At 43.4% G+C, this 19474-nt stretch overlaps 1 protein-coding gene across 17 annotated transcripts in view; it reads left to right on the forward strand.

Moving 5' to 3' along the window:
• KALRN (kalirin, RhoGEF kinase) overlaps positions 1-19474 on the forward strand; it is a 586523-nt gene that overhangs the window by 361501 nt on the left and 205548 nt on the right. For all 17 annotated transcript variants that reach the window (XM_005873113.2, XM_005873115.2, XM_005873109.2 and 14 more), the window contains 3 exons: positions 8918-8987; positions 11294-11383; positions 16578-16670. In XM_005873113.2, the coding sequence (XP_005873175.1) occupies positions 8918-8987; positions 11294-11383; positions 16578-16670 (253 nt within the window). The remainder of the gene's footprint in view (positions 1-8917; positions 8988-11293; positions 11384-16577; positions 16671-19474) is intronic.

Below are 19474 nucleotides of genomic sequence, written 5' to 3' on the forward strand. Positions count from 1 at the left end.
TCAAGGACCTTCATCTATATAGGTACTGAATGGAGAAATTCCCAAGTACCAAAATTTCTATACAGAAGAACAATTCAATATGTAGAATTTAATACGTACAAGTAGTGGTTTTCACACAAATTGGAGGTTCAAATGGAATGATACCTTGTTTTTACCCTCCAGTCCTTCACCCTCCATCTCTTTTCTACAGAACTGAATATAAAGGTCATGAAACTTACATAAGCAAGGACTAGACCGAGTTCTATTGTGGACTGCTAAGCATTCCAGGAGCACTCAGATACCATAGTATATTCCATAAATAGATCCCCAAACAGGTGTGGGTGTATTAATGCAGTCTCCCTACTTTGACTAACCTACAACTTGTGATTTAGGAAAATCATTTATCTGGTTTGCCTTGATTATTAGAATTTCATCTTTGGTGAGGACCGCTGTTTGTTAAAAATATTCATCCCCTTCAGTTAAGTGTGAACTTTACTTTTTCCCTTTCAGTTATTTGGAGACAGGGCCATACATGTGAGTGTGAGCAAGAACATCTTTATAAAACTCTGCCATCAGGCTCACAGGGTCTCCTTCACTGTCAGGCACAGCCATCTCCAAATGCAGATACAGGCACTGAGACCCAGAAGAGCCAGGGACTTGCCTAGGGTGTGACACCCCCGCCCTTAAAGGTCAGGCAGAGATCCCAGTCGTCTGCTCTCCCGCCTCCCCACTCCACAGACTACCACCAGGACTGCCAAATCTGGTTGGTTGGTTTCGTACCTAACCCGCTTTCATGGGGATCCCCACATTTGAGAAACAGTCCAGTGTTTCTTCCATCAGTGTGTCATCCAGGCCCCGCACCCTCCCATCAGTTGTCTGAAATAAGTCAGTTTTCAGCAAGACTTGGAAAAGCAAGTTGAGGAACCAACTGCCAGGGCTGGATAGGCCTCTGTACACTCCCTCCCTCCAGGCCTGGCACTCCCAGCCTGGCAGTCACAGGCTCATGGCCGAGGGAGCCAGGGCCAGAGCCACGTGGGACTGAAGTGGGAGCACTGGCCAGGCCAGGGTCAGCCTGCTAGGGTAGTAGGTGGCCAGGGTCAGCCAGGAGCAGAGGGTGGCGTGCAGCAAGGGGTGAAGACAAGGTGAAGGAAGTGATGGGAAAGGCCAGGGCCACATTTTTGTCATCTTCTCGGAGTTCCTTCTTGGGCCAGCACTGTGCTGGTTTGGAGTGGAGCTGGTACAGTGATGAGTGAAACCCAGTCTCTGCCCTCTGAACTCCAGGAGTCAGTGAGGCACCTGTGATAGGGTGGAGGTGAGCACAAATGCAGCTCAAAGGAGCAAAGAAATAGCTTCCATTGGACTAATAGGAAAGGCTTCACAGAGGGGAGGGCATTTAAGGTGGAATTTAAATAAGAGGGTATTGTAGCTAGAGTTGGCCCCCTCAGGGGGGAAAGGTAGGGCGAAGCCCTCCAAGGGAGGAGAGTGGGGCCTGTAGCAGGGAGGCTGGGAGGGGCAATGGGAGAAGTCCTTGGGGGGAGGTTGGCTGTCACACCCCCAGTTAGACCGTCTTGTCACATCTGTGTCTGTGAGATTGAGGCAGGGGAAAGGAGCGGTGGTGAGGGGAGGTAGTGAGAAGTAGTGAGGATTAGAAATGGTGGTCTGAGGGGGAGTGGTCACAAAGGAAGTGGGGAGAGACAGTGAGTGGGATAAAATACCTAAATAAGGAAAAGTGAGAGGGAGAGAGAAGTGGGAAGATAAGGGGAAAAGGAGAGATGAGGAGGGAGAAGAGTGAGAGGAGAGGGAGGCAGTAATGGGTGGAGGAGAGAGAGAGAGAGATAGATAGATAGATAGATAGATAGATAGATAGATAGATGATAGATAGATAGATGATAGATAGATGATAGATAGATAGATAGATAGATAGATAGAGGGAGGGAGGGAGGGGGGGGAGGCAGTATTTAGGGGAAGAGGGAGAGAAATGGCTAAAGACCTAGCCCTCCCTGGGGCTAACATCCTGTTGCAGGCACAAGAATCAGCAAGGGGCTTTTCAGACATTTTCGGCGTGAACCAAAGAAAATGATTATACATTATGTGCTGATATATATGATAGGGAATTATGTTTTCAACATAACATCCTCACTATGTGTGATGCATACTGATGTTTTAGGTTGGGTTCCCGTTTTTCCCTCCTCCTCCTCTTCCTCCTTTGTGCTGATTTACACCCAATATATTGATTTGACAACCCCTTGAAACACAGTGGGTCCATCTGCAGTCACAGGCGAGGCGCTGGCTCCACCAGGTGCTGAGACAAAGGACGTGCAGCCCAGGCAGGTCTGCAGGCTTACATGCGGCTGCTGCTGCTCCCTGCCTCTCCCACCCCTTCCCAGCACACACTCCCCTGGCTAAAATATGCACACGCTATGTTTCTGTACTTCTCCTCCCCTCTGGATGCCTTTGGTATTAGTTTTATCCCATTTACAGAAAATCATAAATAACAGAACATAAAAGCCTGGGGAAAAGCCTTTCAAGATCATCTAGTTCTTCTCTACGCCCTTGTTTTATAGAGACTGGAGCTTATGAAGTTTGTTTGTGACCTTCCCAAACCAATCAGCAGTGCAGCCAAAGAATTCAGTCTGTATGACTCCCTGTTACATCACACGGTCGTTTTCTGAAAATCCAGATGCCAAGGAGAGAGGAAAGGGAACACCTGCTGTGATGTTTCGTGGCCCTAAACCCACACTTGAGGGTTAACTGCAGGCCGTGCACAGCCCGTCAGAAAGGCTTTGTAAAAATTGGGCTGTGGTTTCGTTGTTTGATTTTTCCGTATCTGTCAGCATTGGTATTGGTTATGGATATTGGGGAATACCCAGGGCAAGACAAAGTCTAGACGTAGATTTGGACGTGTCAGAGTCATGCTGATATTAGCCGTACACGCTAACTGCTTAGCATCCATGCCTGGTAGCTAAATAGCACATTAATGGGTACATATAACATTAAATGTGAGGTTCATTTTTTTTATATCTTATTTTAACATTAAACTTGTTACATGTCTATGCAAATAGCTCTGGATTCATGTGATCACACAAGTTAAAACAAAATTAGGAAATATTAGCAAAACCTGTTCAACAGAGAGCAGTGCAGCCTGGTAAGCTACTGCTCCAGGTTGGAGGCTGAGGGTGGGGATGTGGTGAGCAGGAGTCCAGCCCTGCACACCTTTCCCTTCATCCCGAACCCAGGCTGAGCCTCCTGTGTGCAGTGAAGGGCAGAGCCGGGTGATGCTTCTGGCTCAGCCTGGGTGACCAGACTGTGCTGAGGCTCTTCCGTGAACAGCCCGACACCTCCATTCATTTAGTAGCTGCGCCAGGATGCTAACCAGCTGTCCCAGCCCCTGCCACCTAGAGCTTCGTATAGCTGGGCTCTGAATCTTCTTGGTCACTGAGGGGTTTTTCAGAAATGACCTCTACCCCTCCTTGTGTGGAAGCAGTAACCCAGCCCTGCTTTGAGAAGGAGGCAATGTCCTGTACTTCCTGCGAATAAGCCAGCCTGATACCTTTCTCCCTACCCGACCTCCAACGCTATGCATTCTCCTCATTGGTCTCTTCCCCCTGCTCCTCACCAACCCCCCGTGCCACAGACCAGCCTTCATTCCCCTTCTCATCACCTCCAGCATTCTAACAAGTACACATGCTTAAGAGCACGCGCATACACACGTGCACACACACGCATACACACATGCACACACACATGCATACACAAAGTCATCTAATACATTCATGCAGACTACATCCTTTAAGTGCAGGCTGCACCCTCAATGTCTAGGTCTGGCTGCTGGACCACGTGGGCCTCTCAGAGGGGGACACACTTTTCCAGAATCACTGGGACTATAGGCTACATTTATCTTTGGAGAAAACAAAATCTACTTAGGGTACCTTTCAAATGTTGCTGTTTCCATAGTGCTTAATGATGAGCCTCAGAAAGCTTTCTACCAGTAAGTGTTAGCGCTTTCATCTCCCGGATTCTGTACAAAGCCAGAGGGAAGCATCTTTCTCATGAAGCAACTGCATCATATATTGCATTGCAATAATTTAATAGAGAAATGACATTGCTTAGATCTTGACATTTCTGGCAAAAGTTTTATTCATTTCTGAAAGAACCACATATTCACACATACACTTAAACTACTTGCTTTGCTCATCCTCTCACGATTTGTTATGTATAATATTTGAAATGGTGAGGGCCAAGATGTTGCTATAAAACAGATGAGGTGGAATATTCCATCATTTATGAAGAGAGTTCTGACCTTCTGGGCTTTCATTTAAACTTATCATGTCTATTTGAAGCAGGTGGAATGATATTGATCAGACTTACATAATCTGTCATCTTCATAAGCTTCAAATTAAAAAGCAAAATAGAGTTTAATACCGCCACTTGCTTTCAACAAGTACCTTGAGATTGTAGTGACTATCTTACTCAAAGTTGTGAATTCATATGCGCAACACAAGATCGTTTTTTTAATTCCTAACTTTTTCATTCAAAATGTGGTGTCAGTGTGGGACCCGCCGAGTGGAAGCACACTGGGACCTCCCAGCAGTCACCTTCACGTGCTGGTCTGTGGACCGGATGAGTAGGATTGCCCAGCGAGCTTCCTAAGCAATGCAGGCGCTCAGCTCCTCTCCGCAGGTGCACAGCAGGCGTGGGGACCACTAATGAGGGTTTTCCAGGAGTTCCTTCAGCCAGAGTCAGATAGTCCCTTCGAAAGTGTTCACTCACAGAGACGTCTGGGAAGCACTGCACATTAATCCCTGCAGAGACTGACAGTGTACCTGATCAGATTGTAGGGTTTTGGAAGTAAGTCCTGCAGTAAGAAACCAGCCTACCCCAGCATTTCCCAAATTTAAATGTGTGACCTTGGAATTTAATTTTTGCATTCATTTCCCATGGTGAAATGATATGTGACTTTGGAATCCAATTCTTGCACTAACGCCCAATCAAGATTTTCCAAGGATATGGCTTATGGGAAGGTAATCTGCTATAGATTTTTTTTACCAAGGGCTTAGTCGGGGGAGCTCCCTAAATACGTCTCTATGAGTTGGGGAGAGTGTGAGATACATATGTTTCCCAAAGAGAGTGTGGTTCTATTAAGACTGGAAAGTACTTATCCTGAGAACTAATGTTTATTTAGGGCCTACTGGGTGCCAGGCACTCTGTTGGGTTCTTTAACTATGTGGATTTGTTAAATTCTCACAACAACCCCCATGAAGGTGTTATTTTCAAGATGAGAAAATGAGTCTTAGGAAGACCCCTCACAACTTTGACTAAGCGTGAACTCTGGCTTCTTACCTGGTGCTTGGTTGTGGGAGGAAAGGGAGACATGGGGTCAGTAGAAGGGTGGACTGGTGGTGGTTGCTGTTCAAACCTTTATTTTCCAGAAAGATATTAATTATAGAAACAATATTCTATGCATGTAATTCATTTTAGAATGCTTTTATTTTTAAGGATTTTCAAACTGCACCCTTCCTTGTGATAGCTGCTATCACAAAAATTACTAGGACTTTTAATAAAATTGCTAGCACTGTTTTCAGCATCAATTATCAATTCTGTGGTTATAATTACCAGTTTAATACTAACTAGAAATGGCCAGGCCACTAGTTTATTTTGGGTATCCTTGCAACTCCTAAGACAAAAAATGTATACAGATGACATATTACAGAATTGTATACTTGGAACTTATATAATCTTATTAACCAATGTCACCCCAATAAATTTTTTAAAAATAGAAAACAAATCAACAAAAAATGAGAGCCAAAACGAAACTTGCTCAATCCAGAGACCACACCCCAAATTAGTAACTGCCGTGCTTCTGAGGCGGGGCCAGGAGGACAGGTGGTCTGTTTTTTATCATGTACGTCCATGACTTACAAAAATGAAATTTAAAATTATAAAAAATAAAAATACAGAAAAAATATAACTTTATACCCTGTGTGGCATGCCATGATCCAGGTGGTTGTACCATTTATTTGATCGCCCTTGGAGGAGAAGGGCCCATACACCATGAGAAGCAGAGTTTAGGGGCCTGGAGTGAGGTCCTGAGAGAGCCCAGGCAGAGGTTTCCCGAAAGCGTTGGCCGAGTGCAGGGCCTCCAGAGTCTCCCCTTTCTCCTCTTTCTCTCTTCTTCCGAGTCTCTGCCTCCTGTGCTCTCCTGTCATTTTCTGTCACCCGTCCTTGTCCTGGAATAGCTCCTCAGATGTTCTTCCCCAACTTGCCAAGGCACTCAGTCCCCATCCCAGGCCCTATTCAGTGAATCGTGGCTCAGGGCTGGCTTTCCACCCATTGTCTTCCCTGAGAGGTATACTGAAGGCCAACATGAGAAATGACCATGTAAAAACCTCTCACACCTTCTGGCAAAACTGCTTGTGAAGATTTTGTACCTTAAATCTTTCTATGTTCCTCATGGGAAAGAGCCACATAATAAGAGTTTTCCAGAATTCAGTTCCAGAAATGAAAAATACATATTAAAAATAGATTATTAACATTATAATAATATATTAACGTATTGTTATGTTATAGAAATTTTCCAGAATTAACATGATGTATAAAGGAATGAGCCAGATTGCTTCTCTTTGCAACAAAAAAGGTTGTTTCCATTTTGGTCTTGAAAAAGATTTAATCCTTAATTACAGCATTATGTACTATTTTTTCCTGTCTCTATTTTGGAAGTTATATTAAATACATGTGTGTCACCTGCAATTTTTCTGAAAGTAGTAGTAAATGTGATTTTCGGAACTTTTCCAGAGTTACTGACTTTTGAGCTCTTCATATTTGCAGTTTGAAAGCTCAAGTTGCATTTTAATTTCCACTATTTCATGATTTAGATCAGATACTCTAAAATTCACATGTTAGGGGAAAGATGATTATCACCAAATGGGTACTGCTCAGAGTCCCCAAATTTTTCAAGTGACTTTTTCTTATAACTAAATACCAATTTATTGTAGAAAATTTAAATTGCAGATAGGTAAAAAAAAAATCTATGATCCCACCAATCATTATTAGTACTTTAGCTTTCCAAATATGACTTGCCAAGTATTTTTAAGTTACACATAGCTATTTTTTTAACCAAAACTAACATTGTTCTGTGTCATGTCATTGAAGAGAGAACACACACAGAACCCATAACCAATAGTAATTATAAAATACGATAAGAATGCTTGGCCAGTAGGAGCCAGGTAAAATAAATCAAATCAATAAAATTAATTTTTCCAATGCTAGAGATAAGTTGTAAAATAATTCTGAACTGCTTTATATAATTTTATTTAATTTTTGGATTAATTTTAAAAATCAACATTAAATATAAAGTATAGATTGAGAAGTTCTATCCATCACTATCTCACCCTAACCCTTCACCTAATTTCCTGTGGTAGAAATTTTTTATTTAAATCACTTTATTGAAGTATGATTAATATGTAAAAAGCTGTACACATTTAACATATACAACTTGAAGAATTTGGGGATAAGTATACACCCATGAAACCATCACTGCCATCAAGGCAATAGATATATCCATCACCTCCCAAAACTTTCTCCTGTTATTATTACTGTTATTATTATTATTAGGCAAGAACATTTAACATAATATCTGTATCTTAGCAAATTTTAAGTATATAATATAGTATTACTAGTTATAGGTACTATGCTATATAGCAGATCCCCAGAATTTACCTTGTATAACTGAAATTGTACCCTTTGACCATTAGTTTCTTAGGTTGGAAATAAGAATATATATTTCCTACACAGACGAAAGAGAGGGTATTATCTGCATTCTTCCATACCTTTCTCTTTTCACTTAATAGCCTGCCCTGGAGATCTTCCATATGAAAACATAGAAAGCTTTGTTACTTTTTATAGCTATGTAATATTCAGTTCTGTGGATGTACCATGGTTTACTTTGTCATCTACAGACTATCTTTTGCTATTATAAACAGTGTCACAGTGAATACACATGTATGTACACCACCTTAGGCACATGTGAATCCAACTTTAGGAAATTTTCTAGGATTGAAATTGCAGAGACAAAATGTTGATAGAAATTGTCAAATTGTCCTTTGTAAAGATTACACCATCATTCATTTCCATCAGCATGTATCACTACATCCTCATAATTATTTATTTGAAAAACGTTGTGTGATTTTTTTAAAAAACCTAATTCTATTCCAGTGATTCCTGCTTATTAGAGCTTATATTCTCTGAGCTCAAAGAAAGTAATATCTTACTTTGAAGTTGTTATAGTCAACTCTTTATTATTTATTAGCACAGAAAGGAGCCATGGCACAGATGTCCACAATAGCCGATTATTCAGTAGTAATTCAATTCAACTTTGAAGTGGATTGTAACTTTTTCTCTGTTAACTTTTTTTCCAAAATGATGTCTGCATTAGGAAACATTAACTCTTATTTTTTAATACAAACTGGCTGTCGTGGAAGAAGGCCAATAATTAGAAAGAAGTTGTGTAGGATTAAAAAGTTTTCCACTTTACCTCTGGGATTACAGATGATATTAATTTGTTCTTTTTTATATTTATATCTATGTTTTAAATATTACAGAGTATTCAGGTGGCTTGTATAAAAATAGGCTTGTAGTTGCTGTTAAAATAAAAGGCCCAAAACAAATACAATATTTCATTACTTTCAGCCTGAGAAGTATAAACCCCTAAGGTAAACTTTATTATTTTAAGTAGCATTAATTAATCAGTTAATGTACATTTTAATGAAATGAGTTCCAACATATTTAAAACTATGTTTGACCATGTTATCACTTAGTGTAGAAGCCATGTGTAAATAACTGAGGGTTTACGAGGTTGAGTTGGCCTCAGCACAATCCTCTGGGGTGGAGCGGGGGTCAGCAGTACAGAGATGTCTGACTTAGCCTTTCTCTCCCCTCACAGCATCTTCCTCAAAGAGCTGGAGAAGTACGAGCAGCTGCCTGAGGATGTGGGACACTGCTTTGTTACCTGGGTAACTGACCTGAAATCCTGTTCTCCCATCCCCCATGCTTCCCAGGAGTGAAGATGACGCCAGATGGCATCACTGTTCGGTGCCTGGCCTGAGAATGTATCACTGACATTCTAACAGAGGACCAGGGACTGTAGAAAAGGGCCATGAGTAGATCTGAGAGAAGCAGTCCCTCCCTGAGGAGCAGAGCCCTCCTTGGGAAAAGTCCTTAGACATCATGTCCAGGTGCCGTGCTCAGTTTTCTAGCACTTTCTAAAATTAAGGTATCAGAAGATGGGAACAAGACCACTACCCTTGATAGAGGACTACTCTGGCTCCATCTACTATTTTTGTTTTGTTTGTTTGTTTTTTAACTGGATGAGGATTAGGGAATCAGACCTTTAGGAATACATCAAGCCACCAAGCCATTGGGTACATTTTCTTCCTAATAGAGAAGAACACACTCTTTGGGTATCCATCCCAGTTCTGACCTGCAAGATGAGCGTCAAGTCATTCTCTTTCAAGGTGCTATTGTCATGGGCCAAGTCAATGGGCTGAATGTACCAGTTCTAATTACGTGAGTGGAAACAGTAGTCTCCATTAGCATCTCCACATCACATTAGTTTCAGCTAAGGTTTGTGATATGAATGCAAAGATCCTCCGAGAAGGTCACGAAGGACACTATGTGCCACCAAACATGGAAATTCTTCCCAAAGGTCAGGAGTTCTAATATGTAATAATTGTTGTCTAATTATAACTTTTGCTCAAAATGGGTGAATTACTTTTCAAAATAGCTTCATGCTTCAAGAGTTAGGGAATAGGCAGGGCTTTGGTTATGTTTTATGTTTTACAGATGGATACATTTCAAATGAGCTGGGAAATCAACTCGTCCCCTGACATAATATCACAGTCAGTTCCACAGTTCAAGTCTTGAGTTATTTTCTTTTCATGAAGCCTTCATGTTTGTTTCCTGGCATTCTCTCATTTCTTAGGAAGTCTCAGACTGCTGTCTTATTTTGTTCTATTACATTTTCTACCTCTTAACTACATGAGCCCAATGCTTCACGTTAATGCTCATAAGCAATTTATGATTCCTTGCACAGCCAATGTAGAGAAGACAACAAGATTGACCAGTAAGTGAAGGGATTTTTAAATCTTGTTTCACACAATTTGTGGATTTGCCTTACAATCAACCATAAATATGATTCCACATCATCTCTTAGGGATGATGAATGTCTTCCAGGTAGTATATTAACCCCAAAACCAGTTTCAGAAATCCTTTGGTGATTGTATAAAACAGGCACATCTTGTCAAGAATTATCCCAAGGTGACTTTAAGTCGTATAATCTTACCTGTGAGCGTAGTGCAGGAGTAAATGGTAGAAGAGTTATTTATAATGCATTGAAAGGCTATGACCAGGAAGCCTGAAGTCAGCGTTCCTAAGCTCTACCACTTTTGAACAGTTTTCACTTCTGAAAAATGGGGATGATGATAATGCAACTCATTGCATAGGGTTCTCATGCATGAGGATCAAATGAAACCTGCTACAGGTATAACGCATATCTAGGCTGCTTTCTCAAAGAGGACACCCCAAATGTTCTGTAGGCACCAAGATGGCAGCATTTCACAAACAGGAAAGTACTTGGTGGCCAAAATACACATACCTTTCCCAGTGGAAAGGGTGGGTAGCATTAACCCAGAGGGTCCTGAGAGAAATAAGAAATGAATTTTCACCAAGCCATAAGGTTCTTGACTTGAAGTAACAACCTGGTTAGGACTCATTGTTCAGACCTTGGCCCAGAGGGTCCCCCTGCCTCCCCTCCCCCCATCATTGCTTCTGAGAAGTTAGGGATGGCTGCGTAGTCACTTGACACCCCCTGCAAACCACCCCCCATGGAGACCTTTGAAGTACAAGCAGATCTAACTCTGAGTTCATACTTCATTTTCATGCCTTGGTTTTTGCTTTCCAAGCAAATGCTGTCATTGTTCAAGATGGGAAGCACAATTGTAGGTAATACCCAAAAGGGGATAATCTCTAAGTAAATGCTGTCCAACTGCAGAATACATTATGATATGTGAATTGGTTTTTGCTTATTCTTTCCAGCACTGACTAGTATTAAAATGAGCTTACTTTCAGTGAGCTTTCTCCTGCTGTTAGGAGAAAAGCATCCGAAAGTTTGGGGAGCATGGACCAGATAAGCCCAGAACATTGGCCACAGATAATCCTGTGGCACACCGTATCTGTTTACACAGCCCCTGCTGGACCCTTTAGACACAGTCAACAGAAGGGAGAATGGATGCTTACCTGTTCTTGTCTTTGTTCTTTTTAGGCAGACAAATTTCAGATGTATGTCACCTACTGTAAAAACAAACCTGATTCCAACCAGCTGATCCTGGAGCATGCAGGCACCTTCTTTGACGTAAGCTGTGATTTTCAATTCTTGAGCCATTGAGGCAGGTGGAAATGCTCATTACCTTGGGATAATAGGTTACTCACTTTGTTCCTTGCTTTTCTTTACTGGCCATCCCAAACCTCTATCTCCTGTATAAAGCATGGATCAGTGTTTGTCTTTTGTTTAACCCCATTCCAGCCCAAGTGCTATGATTTTGGACAAGGCATGTTTGCCTCCATGCCTCAACCCCAAACCAAGGTAGCCATAAATCTCATGTGTAGAGGAGCCTGCTGTGGTGCAGGGGTTGACTAAGAGGTTTCACTTCTCCTTCACATACAGCTCCCTCACATGGAGGGGTCTCAACATATGGTCCCCAGACCTGCCACATCATCATCACCTGAGAGCTTGTTAGACATGCATAGTTTGGACTTCCCCTCCACATCTATTGAGTCAGAATCTCCAGGGCTAGCACCCGACCATCTAAGTTTTAGCTCACCCTCTAGGTGACTTTGATGCCCACTCAAGTTTGAAAATCCCTACTCTAATGCAACTGTTTCAGTCTTGGCTACACATTCTAGAGTCACCTGGGGAGCTTTGAACAATAGTGATTCTGGGTCTCACCTCTGAGGTTCTGTGAGGATTGGCCTGGGTCTCAGCTGGGCATTGAGAGTTTTTAAAGTGGCCGGGGGAGAGTAATGTGCAGCTAAGGTCGAGCACATGTGTGGAATAGAAGCCAGGAGAAGGATCAGAGCTGACGGGTCTCCTCAAATCCTTTGGTTTTTTAATGAGGAGCCAGTCCTGTTGGTGAATCATGGCACAAGTCTGTGTAGTCTTGGGCCTCAGAAAGTGACCTAAAATGAACAGAGCCAAGTGGGTCACTACAGGATGCAAGGGAAGAGCAAGAGGGAGAGAAGAAATGAAGAGGAAAAGGAAGTTCAGTAAGAGGGAGACTGTAGCAGTGATGGCCATTCTGATAGTCATATCAGAAGTGACAAAAACTTGAAATTCAGCATGTTTTATCATCTAACTAGAGGCCTGGTGCACGAAAATTCGTGCACTTGCGGGGATCCCTCAGCCCAGCCTGCGCCCTCTCGCAACCTGGGAGCCCTTGGGGGATGTCCACCTGCCAAGTTAGGCCCACTCCCCAGGGGTTCAAACCTAAGCTGGCAGTCAGACATCCCTCTGGCAACCTGGGCAACCCTCGGGGGATGTCTGACTGCAGAGGCGGGAGAGGCTCCCACCACCACTGCTGCACTCGAAGCTGTCAGCCCGGCTTGTGGCTGAGCAGAGCTCCCACTGTAGAAGCGCACTGACCACCAGGGGGCAGCTCCTGCATTAAGCATCTGCCCCTTGGTGGTCAGTGTGCGTCATAGAGACTGGTTCCCGGTCGTTCCACTGTTACAGTCAATTTGCATATTACCCTTTTATTACATAGGACCAGTCTGTCTTTCTGCCTACCTGCTTTTCTTCCTTCCATAAACATCTGAATGTCTACTGTATCCCAGGTAGTGTGCTGGGCCCCCTAGGGGATAAAGACATGTAACTATAGGTCCCATACTCAAGTTTACAAAAATAAACCTTCTCTGAGCATCTTTCTAGCCTGACACTGCCGTAACAGAAATGATTCCACAAGGATTTATTGCTCAGTGGAGGAATGACACTTGAGTGGGAGAAAGCCAGACAAGAAAAAAAAAGCATATGTGCTGTTTTAATGGAGCGTTAACATGGAACTGGTTCTAAAGGTCCCAACTGGAATTCTGAGGTTAGATTTGATAAAACAGAAAATCCAAGCAAAGTGCTTCCCTAACTTGTCAGAGTCTGTGGAATGCTTTATGCCATTATCTTTGCTTAATAATGTGTTTTCCTTAAGATGTTTCTGGTGGACTGTTCATCAACAGTATCCAGAAGGGCCTTTTTGAAATTGTAAATGCACTGTGTCCTGTCTTCCACTTTGTGTTTTTCTGAACACACTCACCCTGAGCTCTGAGCAGGCCATAGACTGTTCTACTTCCTTACCTTTGCTCACGCTGCTTTCTCTGCCTAAAATGGACTGTGATCCCTCTTTGCACATAGGATGCTCTGTGTGCACAACCACACAAAGTCACTGTTCAGAATTCTTCCTTTACTTTCAAGGTCACATGTTGCCTTGTGCAGGAATCCTTCCCTTCCTCTATGTGTACATGATATTTTGTGTCTCTCGTATTATATTTATAATGATTTGCCTTTTAGCAGGTTAACCATGTGCCTTTCCATTACTCACATCTCCCCCAACTGTGAGCCCTTTGAGGTTGATTAATGGTTTGCCTGCTTCACTTTGTACACATCACAGAGTCTGGTGCTAAACTGTATTTTCCTTTAGTCCTACATTCCTCATATTCCTGTTTCTAGACAGTTTCTGGACTTTGTCTAATAAGTCATTCCCCAAATCTTGTACCCTATCCTCCATTTCCCACTTAGTTCCTAATTAGCCTTTACCTTAGCTGGGAAGGCCAATGGAAGCCAGAACTCTAGTCTGTGGGAGTTCCCAGAGCTGGTCCTGGAGGTGGGGAGGGAGAGCAGTAAACTCTCCTGATTGTTCCCAACACTTTCTGGAAAGCATCATTTTTGCAACTTTTTTCCCAATCCATCAGAAGGGTTTCCCTAAGTTCCACAGGTAGGAACCATCTGCTTGAGGCCCTCATTCTATAAAAGAGATAAACCCTTAATAAAGGCGGTCTCTTAGCACCCATTATTGTAAAGAGAACACAGAAAATTGAAGTCCTGGAAAGGCTCCCACATTCACATGATCCAGAATTTTCTACTCCAGATGTGAGGCAGCCCCTTGCTCGCTGCTCCACAGGCAGCCTTCCCAGAGCTGGTGTCTTGTCAGAGAGGGAGGACTGTCAGGTACATTATTGCCCGTGCTGTCTGCCAAGGCCCCAGATTAACTCACAATGTTCATTTGCCCAAGGAGAGTCAGGCTGCCAGCTGTTTTGCCCATCATCCTTGAACAAGTCCTGCTATGACTACACACCTGTAGGGAAGAGGCAAATGAGTGAGCACATTGCTGCTTTCTGGGGTAATTGGCAGGAAATGGAATAATTTATTTTTATCATTCCCTCTTCTTCACCCTCCTCCATGGCCACATAGCAGGCCCTAACTTCCAGTGTTTCTTTTATTACTCCTAACACTGTGTTTTCACTAATCTTAGCTATGGCAAGCCCCCATGTTACACACCTGGAGATATAGGTATAAATAGGCATAAATATATATCATGCCTTTAGTATACTCACAGATGTGTGCAACCATCCCCACAGTCAGTGTTAGAATTTTTATATCATCCCAAAAAGCAGTCACCCCCCAGGCCTAAGCAACCAATGACCTGTTTTTTTATCTCTTTAAACTTGCCTATTTGGATATTTCATAAAAGTGGATCAGATAATATGTGTTCTGTTGTAACTGACTATTTTCACATACCATGATGTTTTCAAGGTTCATCCACGTTGTAGCATGTCTTAGTACTTCATTCCTTTTTACGGCTGAGTAGTATTGCATTGTACAGATACACCACATTCCGTTTCTCCATTCATCAGTTGGTTGACATTTGGATTGTACCCTCCTTTTCAATATTATTAATAATACTGCTGTAAACATTGCATACAAGTTTTTGTGTGGACATATGTTCTCATTTATCTTGGGTATATAGGGTGGGGCAAAAGTAGGTTGTTCATAGTAATAGTTGTCCATATGGAAAATAATACAATAATAAATAATAACACAAGGATAAACTCTGTGTTTTGAGTATTGATAACTGTAAGCCTACTTTTGCCCACCCTGTATACCAAGGCGTGGAATTGCTGGATCATGTGGTAACTTTATGTTTGTCTCTCTTTCCCAACCTCCACCCCCTGTGTTGCTCATAGGCTTCAATTACTCTTTCTGAAGCATTGCTTCCACCACAATTTCCGTCCATGTAATGTCCACAGTACTTTACATTGAGAAGCTCACCATCAAATCCTAATGCTTTATTCTAGCTCAACCTAGTCAATGCCCTAAAAGCATCTTGCTTATCTAGCTGTATTTTTCTAGAATCTAGGTGTGCACCCTCTGTACCCCTCAGGCATGGTCCTCATTGTCATCTAAATACATAACACTTATTTCCTGTGCATGTGGCTTTATATATTTCCTGTTTGTTGAGTACCCTTCCTCCAATTTACCACTTCACCACCTCTCCCTGTCCTCTAAGCCCCAGTGAAGGCATTATCTGTACAATCACTCCTGGGGGCAGGGCCTCCGCTCTGGCCTCCCTGGCAGTAACCAGTGAGAAGTCTTTCTGTCATCCTCGGTTGCTCTCTCTTTCATGTGTGTGTGTCTTATCAGCTAGCTAGCATAGAGGTTCTTCAGGGAAGGGACTAAAATTCACCCTTCTCTAATTTTCATAGCACCTAAACCTTGGGGACTAGATCCTTTTGGAGGTAGGAGAGAGAGGGGACTAACATGAGAACTAGAGGCATGAACAGCTGGGAGCCATGGTCACAGCCTGGGCATGGATGATGTGGGCAGCGTGGCCAGGGAAGATCATCCTCCCCAGGGGTCAGGGATCACAAAAGGAAAATCGCTGGAAATGACCCCATGGTTTCCAGCTCAGCAGACCTGAAGAATGAGGGGCGTCCCTACCATTGATCAGAGTGAACAGGTTATAAGGAAAAGTGGTGATTCTAGGGTGAGATGTGTGAAATCTGAAGAGAGGGAGAATGGGAAGTGAGATCTGTCCTGTGCAGTTCTAAGAGGGAGACCGCAGGCCGACAAAGACTCGGGAGCCACCAGAACAGAAACCAGAGCTTACTCTCTGCCTTCCCTTCATTCTCACCTTCCTTTCATCCCCCTCTCATGTCCTCCATTCTTAGTTTATTTCCTTCACTTCCACTTCTTCCCCTCTCCTTTGCCCTTCCACCTGTTATTTACCTCATCACTTCCTCTACCTTTGTCTGTATTTCTTAAGTTCCATTTGTTTCACAAATCTGCCTTCTTTCCCTAAAGTTTCTCCCCTTTTGCCATCTCTCCTCTTGGTTTCTATTTCTACATGCACCTTAGTCTCTCATCCCCTTTCCCCATCAAAGAAGTTTCTCATAATTGCCTACCTTTTCTCCTTTCGCCTCTGTTATTACCCCACCTGTCTCCTGCCCAGAGCACACATGCACATGCCCCTCTGTGTCTGATGGTGCTCGTTTCCATCCTGTAGGAGATACAGCAGCGGCACGGTCTGGCCAACTCCATCTCTTCCTACCTGATCAAGCCCGTCCAGAGGATCACCAAGTACCAACTGCTCCTGAAGGTACCTCCCCTGCCCTTGGTGTCTCCCTCTACCCCCTGCCAGGCCCAGGGGGGTCCTGCTTTGTCAAGGATGGTAGAGCTTCCACCTGAAGGCCTTTCCTCTGCCCAGACCAGAACTTGAGCGATGAGCCCGTGCTTGCATCGCTGGCTCCAGTCTGCATGTCCCATCCCTTCAAATTCCAGATGCTCATTCACTGGGGGAAAGCGGGGAACTGGGAGCAGGAACAGGGGTGACTGTTTTCCCACCTACCCACCACTGCATCACTTTGAGTGATTGCCACCCCAGCCACTGGCTGATAGGTAGAGCCTCCCCTGTCCCTGCCTCCTGGGGCAGATTCCCCCTCATGGCCCCTGCTTCCGACAGGATCAGGGGCCAGGGTCTTAGGGGCAGTGCCAGTCTGCGTGGGCATGGAGACCCAGGGCAGTACTTGCCATTGCCGTAATCTCTGGTTTGTCAGACTAAAGGTTTTTGAGGGAAAGTAGTTGATCAAAGAGTGCCTATTCAAACCACAATGACAATCGGTGTCTGTAGGATCCCATATATTAGAGGTTCTCCTGGAGCCAACCAAGAGATTAGGGTTTCCTCCAAAATCTTTTCTTTAAAAGTCAAATAAAATGATGTAAACTACTAAGTAGTTTGGGCTGCTGCTTCTCAGAGAAGGATGTGCTGACAATCTGAAAATATGACATTTCCCCACAAGAAAGCCAGGGAAATTGCTATCATAGGCAGTTATATAACGACTGTCTATCCGAATTCTTAAGATGTGTAAGTGCAGTTTTCCCTAAGTTTGAATATTTTGCCGGTTGCTCCTCAAATGCAAAGGATAGTGAGAGGGCATGTTATAAGTGGTATAGTTCCAGAGAAAATGTAATGCAAATCAGCTCATGTTTAGCAGTTCAGCTGCTGCTTGCAGAATCTCACATATTCCGGCTGCACTAGCCCTGAAAACCAGCCTAGTTTCCAATCTGGGTTTCTACTCATGTTAGAGAGTGTGCCCACCAGTCAGGTCTGTGGTCTCCCGGGCTCAGCACGTGTGGTTCCAGGATGAGCAGAGTGGGGGCAGCAGTGAGCCTGGGCCTTGGACCTCTCTTCCCGCAAGGGGCCAGGGCAGGGCCATGCACCGTCCTTCCCCTGCAGCCTCCTCCTCCAAACCTCCTTCCTGTCTCCAAGAAGAGACTATGGGCTGCTGCTCCCAGGCGCCCTAGTCATCCGACTCTGCAGAGATGACTTAGAGAATTACACTCGGCATCGTGCCCATGGCCTTTGCCGAGGACTAGTGTCAGAAATAGCAATGGGCAGGACATCTCGGCTGTTTGGGCAGAACTGCTGTTGAAGCTGTCCTCCTCTTTATGTTTTGGAGTTTCTAATATGAAGACCCAGAATTTCTCATAAGATCTCAGGGTGGGGCTTGCAAGGGGCGGGGCAGTTCTCTCCTAAAAGACTGGAGTGCTTTCTACCTTTAGGTCCTCTGGTCCTCTGACTGCCAGAGAGTTAGCGTTGAGTTCTGCGGTTACTCACGGTAGTTTCTCCTTAGCCCAGATTTCTGTGTGTAATTCTCCCTTTTTCCTCTCCCACAGAATGGTTTTCCTTATGCCAAAAGGTTTTTTAAATTTATTTTTGTGTTGTTGTTGTTTTAAATTTAAGTATCCCCAAGCCTTTTCAGGAATTGGGGGTTGCGGGGGTTAACTCCCCCATCGACACTGACAGTGTCTTAAATCAGTTAAGATGCAGGTCTAAGAGAAAGACAGCTTTTCACCTCTCCCTTTTAAACCCATAAGGCTGAGGTTCCGGGGATTAATTCTGTGACAGGGAGGAAGTGGGGAATGGATGGCTGTCCTGTGTCTGGCTTTAGGCAGATGGAGGGTGGGCTCTGGGTTTTCATTCTGTCTTGAATGTTTTAGGAAGACATGACTGTGTACGTAACTGAGACGGGGAAAAATAAAGTCATGGGAATTTGGTTGTGGAGAAGTGGTAGAGTTATTGGAAAAAACATTTAAGATAATTTTGGCCTCTTTTAAATGTGCTGGTAGCATAATGCCTGCCAAGTAAAAGAAAAATAGTTTGCTGAGCTTTTCCTATAAATAAATAACAGGGGATTTATTTTCTCATTGAAGTCAGTTTTATTCCAAATAAATTGATATTTAATTATCAGTATCCTCTGGGGTTCCTCACTTTAGGTGTTACGTGAAAGTAAAAACTATATATCAGTTTGAATGTTCAATATTCTCTGTGCAAATCTGCTGCAACTGTCCTTTGGGGTGTAAATGAAATGTGGAGCCTTCTCCTTATCATAAACTATCGCCAGGATCTGAGTAGAACTTATTGGCTCTGCTGGGTGATTAGTAGGTTTGCCAAACTGCTTTGGGAGTTAAGCTAATTGGTGTTTTCTGTTGTGAACTGAAGTAAATTTCTTATTTCTCTCTTATGTTTCTGCCTAGAAGTTCCTTTTGATGATGTGTGAAAACAAGGGTGGGCAGGTTAGAATAAGGAAAGTGGTGGGGAGAGTCAGAGAAGTTCAGGTTGGGGGAAGAAAACCAACTTTGTGAACAATGATGCCATTATGCTGAGTGGTACCAAGGACAGAGCTGAGAAGTGGTCCCTTCCACCTCCCAAACATGTGCTCTGGGCAGTTCACCTCTTCTGTGAGCACTCAAAGCTCCCTTCTTCATGTGGAATGTGTCCAAGATAACACAAAGGATTGGATTTTCATACCAGATGCTCACTAATTGGATATCTTACCAAGTGCACTTTGACCAGCAATAGACGGCATATATAACAGTGGTCCCATGAGATTATAATGGAGC

Source organism: Myotis brandtii, unplaced genomic scaffold (assembly GCF_000412655.1).
Source record: "Myotis brandtii unplaced genomic scaffold, ASM41265v1 scaffold4, whole genome shotgun sequence".
Lineage (NCBI taxonomy): Eukaryota > Metazoa > Chordata > Mammalia > Chiroptera > Vespertilionidae > Myotis > Myotis brandtii.